The sequence below is a fragment of the Nyctibius grandis genome, chromosome 7 (assembly GCF_013368605.1).
Source record: "Nyctibius grandis isolate bNycGra1 chromosome 7, bNycGra1.pri, whole genome shotgun sequence".
NCBI lineage: Eukaryota > Metazoa > Chordata > Aves > Nyctibiiformes > Nyctibiidae > Nyctibius > Nyctibius grandis.
The window spans coordinates 39,188,654-39,205,514 of record NC_090664.1 but is presented as its reverse complement, the minus strand read 5'-3'; the positions used below and the strand labels follow the sequence as shown (position 1 = coordinate 39,205,514).

Sequence of the window (16,861 nt, the reverse complement as noted above, 5' to 3'; positions counted from 1 at the left end):
TCACTGTACACAGGCAGGTGCTGGCTTCTCCACCAGCACCTGGCTGAACACAGGAGTCCAGATGGGGACAGCTTCTAGTCATGCTCCTTTCCGAGACAACCCTCTCCTGATGTGAAAGGTGAGGAGAGGGCAGGGGGCTGCCTGACTAAAGAATGCCTGTAAGGGCCAACCCCCCTTTCCCAGTAGCTGTGCAATAGATTTTAAGAAAAAAAATACCAACCAGTGAATGAGAGTATATCAGGATGAGAGGTACATGAGTTCAGAGCATGCGAGGACAGCGATTTCTGTACTTCCTGCGAAGACTCTTGGGAGCAGACCTGAGCAGGCTGGGCACATACATCCTGGTGAGAGCAGGCAGGCGGTAGCAATAGGTGAAGCAAGGGCATCGCTGCATGGCAGAGCATGCTGCAGCACAGACACAGCAAGCAGCACGCTGCTGCCATTAACAGACACCTCTGATGACAATGTGACCATCACCATCTATGGTGCTACGTAAAATCAGGAGCAGCAAGTGCCTGCTTCGTTCATGCTGCTTCTCACCTCTGGTGGCCTTTGTGCCATTCTGGTTTGGGTTGGCTGTAGTGATCACTGTCTTCATATGATGTTTTAAAAAGTTATGAAATTGTAGAGTTCTCCTGTAGAAAGTACAGGAGAATGAAAAACTGCAGAGCTCCAGTTCAGTGGAACAGAGGTCTGCTTTCTGAAGACATTAAACAGTTTTAAGACTACACTAGTCTAAGTAAATGAACACACCCTTTTTATTACTGAGGCAACCAAAGTGGGGAGAATGGAAACAGCCTGTTATAGGTAAAGCCAAATGAGATGTTGCCTAGTAACTCTCAGCAGGGAAGCATTTAAACCCAGCCAGTTTAGTCTGACTCAGAGATTATTTTCTCTGGAAAAAAATCTGAAAGGAAAGCTCAATTTAATAAATATATGATTTATTTTCCTGTTACAGTGAACCATGGTGACAGTGCTTGGGAGAATACGGAAGTATTTACAAACTTGTACAGGGAAGAACAGACAAGGCATGTTTTCAACAAAAGCATCACTTTAATGACATGGCTTTTGATGCCAATTTTTTCCCCCAAATAAAAATGAATGTGAAGTTGACTGTATTTTCACATTCTGAAATACACAAGAGCTAACAGAAGTCCAGACATATTACACAGATTGTTACATTATTATAATATTATTTCTATAAGAGGAAGTTCCTGAAGCAAACCCTACTTCAGCTCTGCTATTGGGCACAGAATCAAAGTCATCAATTCAAAAGAAGAAAGACTCCGTGTTTCCACTGGTTTCATTGTCTGGAATAGTTTTAATTAGGTCCTCCTTCAGGACTTTGCTTTTATGGCTTCACAGAAGAGTCACTTGGCTTGGCTAAAGGTATGTCACATCAGGGGAAAAAAAGCCGCAAACCTTACTTGGAGATTCATGGGTTTTTTTGCTTCCCTTTAGAAGGATACGATGATTTTACACAAGTAAATCTTTGGCATGACCAGCCATGTACATCTGTATTCCTGGGTGCCACAACTACTGTTCAGCATAGGCAAAGTCAGGTTCAGGAGAGCGCTTCATTTCAGCAGCCTCCATGCAGTTAATGATGATAGTTATGAATGTGAACTATTGCATTGATTTCTTTTTTAAATGAAAAACGTACCATAAACAGATCAACACTTACATCACACTAACCATCAAAAGGCAGACTGCCAAAGAGTTACCACAAAAATATGTATTTTATCAACGCTGATAATAGCTGGAAAGCAAAGCTACAATGGCGTAAGTACTAAAATTTTAGTCCTATATTAAAAGTGTGAGAGTTTTTCACAAGTCTGTTGTACGAGCAGTGTAAGGATGTTCTATAAGCCACAGAGATCCACTTCTCACAGACCAGAGCCTGGTTTGAAGTTTAATGAAACACTGTTGATACAGAACCTCTGCCCAAAAGGTGTGGGACCATCATCAAACACATGGCCTAGATGAGCATCACACTGCAACAGAAATTATGTACAATTATTACCATTACAATTACGGACCAACATTATGCTGGTACCTGCTGTGCTATCATGAATGAAGAAACTGGTATGATGAATTCACTGTTGAGTTCTGTGGGTGGAGGAGTCTTGAGGAGAGACTAGAAATACATCCCGGAGTAATCACCTCTGGCCAGTGAGTGAATATCCGTTCCCAAAACAGCAGATCTCAGAAGAGGAAGTCAAAAGGTACTAATTCCAGGAAGTATAGGAAATATATGGGAGAATCTAGAATTCTCAATACATAATGAAAATTTCCAGTTAATTGAGACAGTCACTGTAGGTCCTTCTCACGGGTGAACTGAGGATTTCCACACCTCTCCCCCCAAAATTACTGATGGGAAAAAAATTAGACTCAGAACAGCTATCAGTGGTTCATTATAAAATTGGAAGGTTGTTTTCAGCTGGGCTTATTCAAAGGTAATTGCTGGAGACCAGCGTAGGGGAAAGGGACCTGGGGGTCCTAGTGGACAACAGGATGACCATGAGCCAGCAGTGTGCCCTTGTGGCCAAGAAGGCCAATGGCATCCTGGGGTGTATTAGAAGGGGGTGTGGTCAGCAGGTCGAGAGAGGTTCTCCTCCCCCTCTACTCTGCCCTGGTGAGGCCGCATCTGGAATATTGTGTCCAGTTCTGGGCCCCTCAGTTCAAGAAGGACAGGGAACTGCTAGAGAGAGTCCAGCGCAGAGCCACGAAGATGATTAAGGGAGTGGAACATCTCACTTATGAGGAGAGGCTGAGGGAGCTGGGTCTCTTTAGCTTGGAGAAGAGGAGACTGAGGGGTGACCTCATTAATGTTTATAAATATGTAAAGGGCAAGTGTCAAGAGGACGGAGCCAGGCTCTTCTCAGTGACATCCCTTGACAGGACAAGGGGCAATGGGTGCAAGCTGGAACACAGGAGGTTCCACTTAAATTTGAGGAAAAACTTCTTTACGGTGAGGGTGACTGAACACTGGAACAGGCTGCCCAGAGAGGTTGTGGAGTCTCCTTCTCTGGAGACATTCAAAACCCGCCTGGACGCGTTCCTGTGTGATATGGTCTAGGCAATCCTGCCCCGGCAGGGGGATTGGACTAGATGATCTTTCGAGGTCCCTTCCAATCCCTAACATTCTGTGATTCTGTGATTCTGTGATACTACCACAAACATGAAGTCTACCATGATAATGGACTGCAGCGAATGCTTGTTGCGTTTGCAGATAATACCTAACCCTGCTAGAAGGGGCTGCAACCACACTGGGGGACAGTATCAGAATAAAAAGCAATCTTAACAGTCTGGAAAAACAGACACAAAAAATCCCAAGATGTAATCCATTAAACTCAATTGCATACTTCTATACCTTAATCGAAGTAATAAACAGCACAGATTTAGGGTTGGGAAGAAATGGTTAGGGGTGGCAGTTCTTTAGAAAAAGACCTGGGTATTACAGCAGCTCCCAGTACCCCAGTACAGGTATGGGTCATGGGTTGGGGAAAGGACAAGAACACTAGCTATAACGCACCTAAACAGCCTTTAATCTCTGATGTAGGCTAGGCCCAGCTGCAGTGCTACAACCAGCTTTGCACTGTGCTTCAAGAGGGAAAAGGATTGATTGGAAGGAGTGCAAAATAGAGCAACAAGAGGATCAGTGCTCTAAAAAACACTGCATAAAAAGGAACAGTTGAAGGAACCGGCCCTTTCCAGTCTAGAAGAGAGATGATTGAGGGAGTCAAAATAGCCTCCTGAAAAAAGAAGTGTGGTTCCGTGAAATAAGAGAACCCATAGAAGATAGCTGTGAAGTTGCGGTGCACCACCACCGCCATGCAGAGCAAATAGAAATAAGCTTCAACTGCTGCAAAGCAAACTTAGTGTTTTCCCCAGTGTCTAACCAATAGTGGGAAGATATGAATGTTACAACTCATTACCTAGTAAGGCTGTGGAGTCTCCATCACTGTGTATTTTAAGAACAGCTTCAGCAAACATCTAGCAGGACCGGATTAGGAAGAACTGACACTGTGATTGGGCAAATGCATGGACTAAATCTCTGAGTCCCTTCCACTGTCTGTTGTCATATACTGCAGTTCACCTGAGGTCTTCTGAATAAATTTTCTGTCTAAACTCCAGCCCTTGGCTATACTTACACAATTTTCTTCACCCCAGTCACATAATTTTCTTCACCCCAAACTGACTGCCTATATTTGATACTTTGAACTCTACTCATGTGTTTCATACCAAGAAGTGAGAGAGAATGGTTCCAGTAATACCGTAATTCTCACTGCTGTATTTAGGTAGATTCATTCATGAGCACAAAACCCCCTTATTGTTAAGATTTGGGTCTTTGGGTACCACCTCCAAAATAAACATACCTGTTTGCAGACGACTTCAGTTCTTGTTGATCCCAACGAGTTGTCTGGTCGTCTCATGATATTGGTATTAGTTTCATCTCTCCCACAAGTACCATAAGCCTCAGAAAACGATGGCCATCCAGTCCCAGAATTGTACTTCTTTTCTGAGCTAGAGCGGAAACCAGATCTTCTTGTTAATTAATAACAGATACATTACAAAAACGTCTGGTTTTAATAAGAACAATGGCTTTTTTCCTCATCCTTGTCTTGTACTACTATTAATAATATTTGGCACAATGAAAGTTTTCTCACTGGCACCAAACTGTGCTGGAAGCTCTTTTCCAAAGGGAATTCTTGATCAGCCCACAACAGGAGCTATTGCCTCACCATTTCTATTGCACTGACAATTTGGCACTTTATAAAGCTTGAGAAAAGGTTTTTCCAACACCTGAGCACATTCTGTAGCTGAATTACACCTGCAAGTTGCAGTTCAAAGCGTGGCCCAATACAGCACAACCTCAGAGAAGAGAGTTTACAAGAAGAAACGAAGTATGGAAAGTGAGCACGGAAAATGGCTAGGTTGTCCCACCGGACCAGGCTCACACCCGATGATGGCTTTGGCTTGCAGTCAGGCATCAAAACGGTTTGGTAAATCGAACAGAGATTTTTTTAAACCATCGATCAAGCAATGACAAATCCTCATAGCACAAAGATCTACTTTTCCCGAGCGGTAATCGCGACCATCAGAAACAGTACTACAGATTGTCAACTTGTGGGTGCCTCCTGTTGCCATCCCGGATTACCAACCCCATTGAGTGGCATATTAGAACCTAGAGCATACTGGAAAATACAATTGGAAGATACTTGGGGGATTTAGCATACAGAAATGAGAGAATCCCTCCTATTTAAAGTTGTGTGAGTCTTGATAGCCATAAGTACTTTCTTCTGGCGTTAGAGTGACCTAGTGTGAGTTAGAGCGAGAAATGCAGACTCACGAGCAGAACAAATGTCCCGGAGCCTCCCTGGGCCGCTCCCCGCGCTCCCCTGACCGATCCCCTGTCCCCAGCCCCGTGCTCTCACTGGCACCTAGTGGTGGCCGGGGACACCAGCAGCAGCTCGGCTGTCACCAGGGGGATTAGTCCCTCAGCCGATATAGACTTCAAAGCAAAACATCTAGCATATAGCACGTGTATTTTGGTGGGATATTAATACAGTGAAGAAAAACCTGAAAATCTTACTTGCGATACCTTTTGGAAAGACAAGACAGACAAGCTGAGCAAAGAGCTTGAAAAATCCGACCCAAAGAACAGTGCATGCTTCAGCATGCATTTCATAATTAATTGTACAGAGCTGTCTTTGACCAATGAAGCGGTGGAAATAACAGAGGATTTACAAACACAGAATGACCAAAGGCTAGTTTTTGTGCAGGCTGTTGCCCAGTCCATTACGTTACTCCACAAAGACCCATGAGAAATGCTCTCCTACCTCCTCCCCTTCATAAAACCAGGGAGAAATAGGACACAGCACAGACACAGGCTGCACCGAAGCAAATGCAGCTTGCAGACTCTGTGTTTCTATAAGAAGGTATTTAGGGCTCCAGGCGTATTTCTTTCCTGCCTTCCCTGCTACAAAACCACGTGAACACTGTGCCTACCTGCCACAGAGGCCCAAAGAACAGCCTGGGGGAACACAAATGTCCCTACATCACTTTTGAGTTTCCCTGACATACCTGTGCTGTTTCTTTCTTATACTCAAAAGATTCCAATCAGAACTCTTCATTTTTTGACACAGGGATCCTTCTGCTTATGCGTACACAGATACAAGGATCCTGTCTGAAACCCTGTAGAGTCAAGGAAGGTCTTTAATGCTACGTGGGTTTTGCATCTGACCCTGACTGACTCCATCCCTTACATGCCACTCACAATACTTAAGTTTATTGTAGATACTTTCCACTGCTAAAGGATCAATCTTTTGAGCTGTTAAACTAGTTCGCAAAAGAAATGGTCTCTGTGTGGTTTTACTAACAGTAATATCACTTAGATTCCCTAATAGAGACATTTTAGTACCCAAAAATATTGCTGTTCAAGATCATATTTGTCCTTTGAAGTATTTTACCACCTAATTTATGGATAAATGGACTTTCCCTAAACATACGCATTAGATTAGCCTTCGACACACCATTCCTCCAGCACATGTCATTTACTTTGATCCCTATTTCAGTCATCCTGGATGGAATCCAGATAATTCTAAAAAGTGCTTTTTGCTGTATGAATCTCAGCTGTAGGTTTATGGTTCGCTGAACGTTTGAGATTTCATTAAAGCACCACAATTTGCTATCTATAAATGTTAGAGGTTTGTTCCATGTATTTCCAACTCTTTCAAATGAATATTTGGCAGCAGAAGGTAATAAATTCTGGTATAAATATATACACACATGTGTACTTTGAAAGAAAGGAGGAAATGCTTCATGTTTACCTGTAGCTAATGATCTAATGCATTTGAAAAAGAAAGGACATTTTTAATGCACTAGGAAATAAACATGATGAATGAATCTCTTATCAAATAGCATTTTTTTCCCCTTGTTGTTAGTGTCCTCCATAACATAATGCAATCATGGAAAAAATATTTTCAGACCATTTTGCACATTTAATAATTTTCAATTTCCCTAGAAGCTTTTTTTCTGTAAGTTTGTATTTTTTAATTTTCTTGTATCAGCCTGTAAGGCTCAGCATTATTATATGCTTTAAACAAAAGTACCTATATTCTCTGAGAGCTGGATACTGCAAAAAGCAGCATGACTGTTTGGTTATATTGTTGTTCTGTTATTAGTTTAGCAGCAGAAGCAATTCCCTCCAATGCTCATCTCTCTTCACATTAGCCTGTCAATATCTATTGTCTAATATAAAGGATGCCTAAATTGAAGGAACATTTGAAGGAATTGAAGAAAATCTTCCACAGCTCAGTAATTTTAAATTTCTCTAATTTATCTGAATTTTCCAGAGGTATTTTTAGGCTTTGTATTTGTCTTCAGAATATTCTGCAATGCTGCACTAGCTTCTGAAATGAATTTATTTAAAAGCGTTTATTAGCAAACCTCTATAGAAAAAGATACATTTAAGCAAATGTTCATTTGCATTACAATATTTTTATGTATTTGGCCAAAGGAAAACTAACTATCCACAATTATCAGCCTCCAATTTTACCATTTAATTGCTTAGTTTATTTTTAATACAGATGTTACATTTCCCCCCCTTTTTTACTATCCAGCTCTCTTGTTCCTCAGCTTCCCATTTGAAGTTCTGCTCTGTGATGCATCCTTCAAAGTCTTCATAAAAATGGGTGTATCAGCTGTATTCCATTGAACTCTCAGCTGGGAATATATAAAGGCTATTTTCTAGATCAAAAATATGAGGAGCTGTCTTTTCTGGTTCAGTTACAGAGAACAGAACACCCTCTGCACATCCTACTGCAAGACACTATTTCCTTTTGACTTAGACTTTAATGAAGTTGCAAAATATATAGTATAAGTAAAGAGCACAGGGAGGTTAATAGTACAGTCGTTTGCCAGTCGGGTTTTAAAAAGTAGATGGAACCAAAAAGGTAAAAATAGTGGAATTTAATTTAGGGAACCGGAAGAAGGGGGTGGGGGTGAAGAGGAGGTCTCAGGTCCAGTACAAGGGACGCAGCAGTAAGAACATAGCAGCAGCCAGACTAAGGCAGGCCAAAGGTCTCTCCAGCCCAGTAGCATGTGTAACAGAAGATGACTGAGGAAGAGCACGAGAACAGAGCAAACATACAGTGATACTCATGCGTAAACACATGTATTTTGTGGCAACTTGTGGCTTAGGGACCTCTTAAGCAGAGAATTATCATCACCAAAAAGTACAGTGTGCGTGGCAGGAGAAAAGGCAGACCCTAATGTAGCAATTCCCTGCCTGCTGGCCACTGGAGACCCTCATATGCTCAAGAAAAGGGCATACCATGTACCTGTATCACCAAGGTATCCTGGAAAATCTTACACATAGCACTCTGGCACCAAAAGGGATTTGTACTTCTGGCCTACACATTTCCATTCCTCTCATGAAAAGACACTGCCACCTCCTGCCACAGTACGTCATTCTAAGGAGGCTGTGAAATCAAAAGGATGTTACCTGAACAGTGGGGGCATCACAGCACACGCAGCAGTATATTCCCGATGCTGTGTTATTCCGGAATAGACGCCCACTGAATGGCTTTTTAAAAAGGCAGAAAAAAAAGAGAAGTTAATAATTCAGGTCTCTAAAAGCTCACCATCTGGAACCAAGCATGTAGGAATCAGATTCAAAACAGGAGAAAAACCATAAAAAAGAAGGCTTCACAGGGGGCTTTGAAGAACAAATATTAGCAGCCTAAAGAAATGAAGGGGAGGATGCCTTTGGATTAATAGTGAAGACTACCCCCTGCCCCCAGAAACTTCGAGACCAGTCAGATGCATAAATCAACCAGGTACCAGGGCTGGAGTCATGACCTCTGAGGAACTTCTGAAAAGTGCAGGATCCCAAAGACCAGGGCTCTGCTATGGAGTGCCACAGCTTCAAAGTAGCTCTACAAAGGGACTTTCCTCCTCCCTGCGTGGTCTGGAGTTGGGATCCTTATTTTACAGATAAGGATTTGGGCACAGTTCACGTGATTTAATCCCACAGCGCATGTTCTGCACGCACAGAAACCCTGGCTCTTGGCTAGGGATGCCAGCACTCCACTCACAACACTCCTTGGCCTCCATCAGAGGAGGAAGCAGAGTGGGGGGACAAGGTGGGTGGGTGATCTGGCACGCAAGGGATAACCTGGCTCCTGCATATTGCATGGCTAATCTACATATGGTCAAAAAAAGGAGACTTCAGGACAAAAATATGATCTTCTCCCTCCCCTCTGGAGAGGCCTCCACCACTGCCACACAGACAGCTGAGCTGGCAGTAAAGTATCCCAGAACAAAAACACCACCCAGTTCAGTATGAGTCTAACTTTCATCCACAGCGTCTCCATTTAGCCCACACCCAGGGCTAAACAATAACCAGTTGTTCTATCACCCAAGACCCCTCCTCAGCTAAGAAAAGGAATTGGGAACGAGGGGGGACTCATAGGCTGAAATTTAAACAGGTTTAATAAAAAAAGAAAACCAATATTAATACTTATACAAAAGACACTAAGTTATACTCAGCCCATAGAGTGGGGGCAAGTTCCTCCAGGGATCACAACCATCGAGGAGAAGAAGGAAGAGAGAAAAGAGAGCACAGCAAAGAGCTCCAGATCCCCACCAGCTTTCCCATTTATAGTAAACCTGACGTTAGTGTTGCAGAACACACCTGTGGGCCAGCCTGGGTCAGCTGCCCTGGATCTCACTGCTAATGGCCTTGATCACCATAGCACAGCTGGCCACAGACTGAAACTAATGTAACAGAAAAGTGATTCTATAAATTTTATCCCTGCAAAACCAGAACACACAGGAAGGCAGGGGCAAACCTGTGGAGCAACTGGGTGATGAGAGCTCCCCAAAGCAGGTTTCCTCTGCCCAGCAGGCAGAGGGAGGTGGCTTAACTTGGACAGAATTAGAGCTTTTGCTTACCGGTTCAGTTCCTTTTCTCTTGTAACATAGAATTGCTCTGGAGTCAATTTTTTTTCCAGTCTGTAGCAACAGTTGCTTCAGCTTGTTTAGTCAGAGAGCCCGTGTCTTCAATTAGATATAGAAAGATAATTTGTATTATTTTAAAAACCGTTTTAATCACTGTTAAGGTGATGATTTCCATCATGACCTCAATTATCCCATAGTTTCTGTGGGTACAGACAGAACACAGGAGGGCAGTTCAGGGGCGTAACAGCAGGGGCAAGTGCTGGACTTTGCATCTGCTTTCCATTCTCTGTGCTACACATGGGGAGCAGCTCCAGCACATCACTTGGGAAGGCTCTGAACATAAACAGGCACCTGTGAGCCAAGGTACCATCTGCTCTCCCAGCTGAGCTCTCAGTTCTGAATGCCCCATCCCTGGAAGTGTTCAAGGCCAGGTTGGATGGGGCTTTGAGCAACCTGATCTAGTGGAAGGTGTCCCTGCCCATGGCAAGGAGGGTGGAACTAGATGATCTTTAAGGTCCCTTCCAACCCAAACCATTCCATGATTCTATTCTGCCTTGGGATAACTGCTGGTCTGCTGGTGCTCCTTCACTGCTGAAAGGTTTGGTAGTTTGCCTCTTGGAAACCCTCAGAAACCAGAACTTGTGCTCATTTATGGGCTATCAAAGATTATCAACTTCCACAGGACTCAGTGAAAAGTAACGCTAAGAAGGGGCACAGGAAGAAAGCAACACCTACAACCCTAAAGAAATGGGTATACAGTTAGATGGGGGACACACAACAGGAGAGCAGAAGTCACCCAACACAGTGCAAACCTCCAGCAACACTTGCTATGAGTCTGTGCACACTGTGCAGAACATTTATGGTGGTACGAGATTGGCACAGAATTAACAGATTGGCTGAAAAACAGTGAGTGAAACAGCTTCATTCCTTCTTAATCAAACAGTCTGATGTAGGAAAGCACCTCCACGCTTATCTCCCATCAGCATAGCATATGTGAAAAAAAAACATCTCCCGAGTGATGAGCACTTGCCTGGACTCATCTCTTGCAACGCAGAGATGATATTGGGGGGGAAAACAGGAATTTGAAAATTACAGTTTAGCTATAAAAACTATAGTCTAGCCTGCCAGTTCAAGAGAAATACCTCCAGCAGGCTGACACAGCCCTTGCCAGCAGGCTAGAGGACACGGGGGACTCGGATGCCCTCCCCTTGGAAGGCAGCTCCTGCCCTTTCCCCCCGCCTCCCCATGCACCGGGCAGAGGGTACCTGTGCCACCGCGGTTGCAGCCGCTGCCGGAGCTCCGCAGCGGGGAGTGGAGGAAGAGGAGGTGACTTCCGAGCATCCTCCGGAGCAGACAAGCCGCCATACCAGCGGGGTGGGCCGGGGGGAGCTGCCGGCCGCGGCCACTTGGCAGCTGCCCGGGTCCCACCCCACCGGTTTGCACATCTAATCCGTACATTCAACCTAAATAATTGCACCTTATAAAAGCAATGAGTAAAGCACCTGCTTAAACACCAATGCAGCATTTGCAGGTAAAGGTTTCAATCACTTCTTACAGAGAGGCAAAGAGATGGACTTAAAAATTGAACAATCCCTGCAGCCATAAATATGACAAAATCCTGTCGAGGCATTTGCTTGCAGCTGTTATAGGTTGTTTTTAAGGAGGATGAGTCTGGTATTTGCATGCAAAAGTGCTCTTGCTCTCCTAAATGCATGTTATAGGCATTGCTCTTAGTTGTATTGATCGAGTAATTGCAAAGGCGACGTGCTAAGTGGCTACTTGTTTATGTGGTGTGATTTGCAGTCACAGCTGCTTTGACTTGACCTATAAATATACCTGTAATAGGACCCGTATTTTAGTTTGGCCTCCTGTCCTTAAAAGGTAGACCCAAACACAGGTCAGTGTGCCAGGGTAAGCCTTAATGCTGTTGTCTGCTTTTTTTCCCAGTAGCTCCATTTCTGATTGAAATTCGTTCATCATTACTGAAAGGAACTCTTTTGATTGCATCAGATAACAAGGCTAATAATGGTGTTTAATACAAAATGACCTTCTTTTTAGTCTAATTCTTCTAATCTAATTTTTAAATCAAAGCTAAAAAAATAGTGTTGTGTGATCAGTCCTGTGTATACACACCCTTTTGTATTGAAACATCCTCATGTCTAAGATGGTGAGCACAATGGCAGACGAGGACATCCAGCACAGTGTATGATCGGTACCCTGGCTGCAATCAAATCCTCTGCTTGGATCCACTAAGCCATGCATCGAAAGACAGATAGCAGCAAGGCTTGTAGATGATCGCACTCGCTATCTGCAGCAGCGGGGAGAGGGGGGCACACGGTTGATTAATGGCTTTGTCCTCTATAATAAGACATGATGGAGTGAAGCCAGAGTACCTTGATAAAAATCCTGGAGATGTGATGCCTGTGAGTCCTCTGGACCATGATTCAGGATGGTAGGGGAGCGGGGCTGCTGGGCACAGAGGAGAGGGCTTCACTGGGGCTCTCAGCGCTGGTGGAGGGCAGCGTCTATGCTGTAGACAGAAGGGACAACATTTTTCCATGTTCAGCCATTTGGGAAGTGAAGATCAGAGAAGATCTTTCCAAACCCTTTCTAACTTACTGCTATGGCATCTTGTATCAGTCATTTAGCCACAGTTTAGAGGGAATTGAACATGTTAGGCAGGCTTTGGAGAGGAGAGACCCAATTTGACACTCCTCCAGTTCTGGCAAATGGTTTTAGGGCTGGAAAAGTGGTGGCAGGCTATGGTGTTGCTCCCGGGGCTCACTGACGCTGTCTCCAGCTCAACCGTGGAAAAGAGGCATTTTCCTCCTGCTCCTGGCCTTGGTCTCAGGCAGTGTTTGCTGCTGAGGAGGACAGGTAATCAATGCAGTTCTCCCTGAAGTATCTGGGAAATGAAGTAGGGTGAGCGAAAGTGATTAGTCCTGAAACTTGCATGTTTTAATGTAATTGACATTGATTTAACTGGTGCTTTTTTTAAAGACAAAATTCAATAAGAAATGGACTGTCAATATCTTCCTTGCGGCTCTCTGTTATTGGTACCATCCCAAAAGGCAGCAATTTCGAGGCAGTGGAAACTGAACCAACCCAGGTCCATTGCTGCACCATCTTCCTCACATCCTGGGGGAGAGGAGCAGGTGCCTGGGCCATGCACCCTGGGGAGCAGCAGGAGCAGAGAGCATTAGGCTCATCAGCCCTGGCCTCATCATCCTCTCTTTTATCCAGCTTATTGCAAGCCACTCCCTGATTAAAATGAGCATGGTGGTGGGAGAGGCAGATCCTGTTCATCCCAATGGCCATGATCCACATTTGAGGTGGGGCATTGGCAGATTACATCCTTCATTTCTCCCTCCAACAGAAGCCTGACCTGCAGTCCTCTGAACTGGCAGGACAGGTCTTCTTCAAGCGGAAAACAACGCCCCCGGCTGGAGGTATTTCATTTTTCAGATCTTCAGTGCTGAAAAAACAAATCATTGTCCTGTTATGCTTGTAATATTGCCTCCCATGGTTACAGCACATACCGAGCTTCATAGCTAGGCTGAGAACCGGCCTGCATTTCTCCCCATAGACTGTTGTAAAAGCCAATTAGGCTGTTACTTAATTTTCCTCCTTTTTTTTTTTTCTCCTCATGCACACAGAGAGGCAGTTAAAAGTCTCCCGTAGCTACGTTATGTAAATTTTCAAGTAAATTCTTTCTGCATTGTAGTTCAGCGGGTTTATTGTTAAAAATGTCGCCTGACTCCAGCACATACACAAGCTGCATCCAGGAAAGGGTCACTCATCAAAAGCACAATGTCCTATTAGATGTGTGCAGACGGGGGAGAAGCTCCTCAGCTCCTCCGGTAGCGTTACCCTGCACCGAGGCAGCAGCGTGTGTGTAGGCAGGTGAAGGCGAGAGTAGGAGGGAAGCGGTCACGGTCCAGACTATCCTGCTAATATTTATTCGGGCTCTAACCATTTCCCAGCCCAGGCTCTGTCTTGACTGACAGCTTTGGAGACAAGCAGAGCATCACATAATGCCTACGCTGGCAGATACTGAGCAGTCAGCCAGGGAGCGGTGAGGTGCAGAAATCAAATGAACCCTGTTCAAATTCAAACTTCTGCTTAAGCAGCTTTTGTTAATAAAGCCCCTTGACATTGCTACGTACGGAAGAAAACAGTGAAATAGTGGTATTTTTATTTTATATGCATTTGTGTGCAATCAGCTTTCCTCTGCTCATTTGTCATACCTAATTGTCACGGTTTTAAAGCTGGGCCAGCTATTAAACCTGCGGCAGATGCCCTCTGTTATCCCCTCCCCTCCCCCCAAAGGGAAAGGGAAAGGGAAAAGGGAGAGAGACTTCCGGGTTGGAAAGTTAAAACAGTTTTAATAAACTATAATAATGAAAAAGAGTATAATAATAATAATAGAAATAATCAAATATATACAAATATATATATACAAAACCAAGATTGAGCTCCCCTGAAGTCAGCCACGTCACCACCGGCACTGCAGGGCAGGCTCCGGGAAGGCCCAGCCTGGGCCTAGCGACGGTCGAGAGCTGGATTCAGGGATGCACGGATCGGGATCGGGGGCAGCAGGAAAACAGACGGAGTCCTCCTTGGACACCGGCCATAGCAGAAAGAGAGCGAGACCCTCGTGATCCCCCCCCTTATACCGAGAATGACGTGTGTGGGATGGAATACCCTCGTTGGTCAATTTTGGGTCACCTGCCCTGTCTGCTCCCCCCTGCAGCTGCGACCCCCCTTCGGCTCTTCACTTGTAAGCAGTGAGGAATTCAGCAGTGACCTTGGTTTCTCTAAGAATAAGTACAGCAAGAGCCTTACTGCACAACATCCCTACCGGTGCCTCAGCGATAACTACAAACTTCGAGCATTATCAGTCCTGGAAGCAGACACTGTCTGCAAACATGCAGTTAGTTTCAGAAAGTGCAGTTACTTAGAGGAGACTTAGCTGAAAGTAAAAAACACTGAAAGGAAAATCGGCCTGGTTTAGGCCAAACCAGGACATTCCACCCCTTATTCCATACCATTCACGTCATACTCAGATCACCACTAACTTTTTATTTTAAAATATATACAGATAACATTAGTTTATGATTCATCTCTATACAGAAAAAAAAAAGTTCATCAAGTTCATTTAGTTCAGGATTGTGGGTTTCCATCTGGCTAGGAGTCTCCCAGGGTAGGAGAGATGGTATGAGCTTTGTCACGGTTCATGCCCACGGGTTGCAGGTTAAAGATGTCAGTCTCGAGGAGGTTACTGGACACCACTCGCAGCTAGCTCTGGTCTCATCACCACTGCTTCAACCTGAAAGATACTTATGAACACTGTTAGTATTATGCAGCAATTAACATCATGCAGTTCAGAATTAAGTATTCTCACCCAAGATCAGATCACCTTCAGGGACACATCGGACTCCACCATCCTGCAGCATCACCCACCAAGTACATCCAGGTCCTTGAGCGAAAGCAATCCCATGAATGGGTTTACCTTTGCCCATAGCAGGAAGAACCCAGACAGTTTTTCCCAACAGATTCCTTTCATGCACCACAGGGATTTTATCCCCTTCTACTGTATGTAGAAGGTCTGACTGAGAAGGGCCAGCTCGATTGATAGATCCCCTGGTGTTAACTAGCCAGGTAGCTTGTGCCAAATGCTTATCCCAGTTTTTAAAGGTTCCACCCCCCATTGCTTTTAGGGTAGTTTTTAACAGCCCATTATACCGTTCAACTTTCCCAGATGCTGGTGCATGATAGGGGATGTGATATACCCATTCGATGCCATGCTCTTTGGCCCAGTTATCTATGGAGACTGTTTTTGAAATGAGTCCCATTGTCTGACTCAATTCTCTCTGGCGTGCCGTGTCGCCACAAGATTTGCTTTTCAAGGCCCAGAATAGTGTTCCTGGCAGTGGCATGGGGCACAGAGTATGTTTCCAGCCATCCGGTGGTCGCCTCCACCATGGTAGCACATAACGTTTACCCTGGCGGGTTTGAGGGAGTGTGATATAGTCAATTTGCCAGGGCCTCCCCATATTTATATTCAACCACCGTCCCCCATACCACAAAGGTTTTAAACCGTTTGGCTTGCTTAATTGCGGCGCATGTTTCACAATCATGGATAACCTGTGCAATAGAGTCCATAGTTAAGTCCACCCCTCGGTCACGAGCCCATCTGTATGTTGCATCTCTCCCTTGATGAACCTGAAAGTGTCATGAGCCCACCGAGCTAAAAAGAATTCACCTTTATGTTCCCAGTCCAAATCTATTTGGAACACTTTAGCAGCTTGATCCGCTTGTTGGTTGTTTCGATGTTCCTCAGTTGCCCGACTTTTAGGTACGTGAGCATCTACATGACGTACCTTCACGACTAGTTTCTCTAGCCGAGCAGCAATATCTTGCCACAATTCAGCAGCCCAAATAGGTTTCCCTTTGCGCTGCCAGTTGCTTCGCTTCCACTGCTTTAACCACCCCCACAAGGCATTTGCTACCATCCATGAGTCAGTATAAAGATACAGCCTTGGCCACTTTTCTCGTTCAGCAATGTCTAAAGCCAGCTGGATGGCTTTTACCTCTGCGAATTGACTTGATTCACCTTGTCCTTCTGTGGCTTCTGTGACTCGTCGTATAGGACTCCATGCAGCAGCTTTCCACTTCCGATGCTTTCCTACAAGACAGCAGGATCCATCGGTGAAGAAGGCATACTGCTTCTCATCCTCTGGTAGTTCATTATATGGTGGGGCTTCTTCAGCACGTATCACCTCTTTTTCTGGTGGCACTCCGAAGTCTTTGCCTTCTGGCCAGTCCATGATCACTTCTAAGATTCCTGGGCGATTAGGGTTTCCTATTCGAGCCCTCTGTGTAATTAATGCAA

General features: G+C 44.6%; 1 protein-coding gene across 1 annotated transcript; it reads right to left on the bottom strand.

Moving 5' to 3' along the window:
- Window positions 1-920: 920 nt before the first annotated feature.
- Window positions 921-11,374, bottom strand: MSRB2 (methionine sulfoxide reductase B2). Its single transcript, XM_068405615.1, is given in 6 exon segments — window positions 921-1,994; window positions 4,380-4,527; window positions 8,510-8,590; window positions 9,961-10,015; window positions 10,018-10,065; window positions 11,232-11,374. Coding segments are annotated over 6 exon segments (540 nt in total). The 5' UTR covers window positions 11,332-11,374; the 3' UTR covers window positions 921-1,886.
- Between the last annotated feature and the right edge of the window lie 5,487 nt (window positions 11,375-16,861).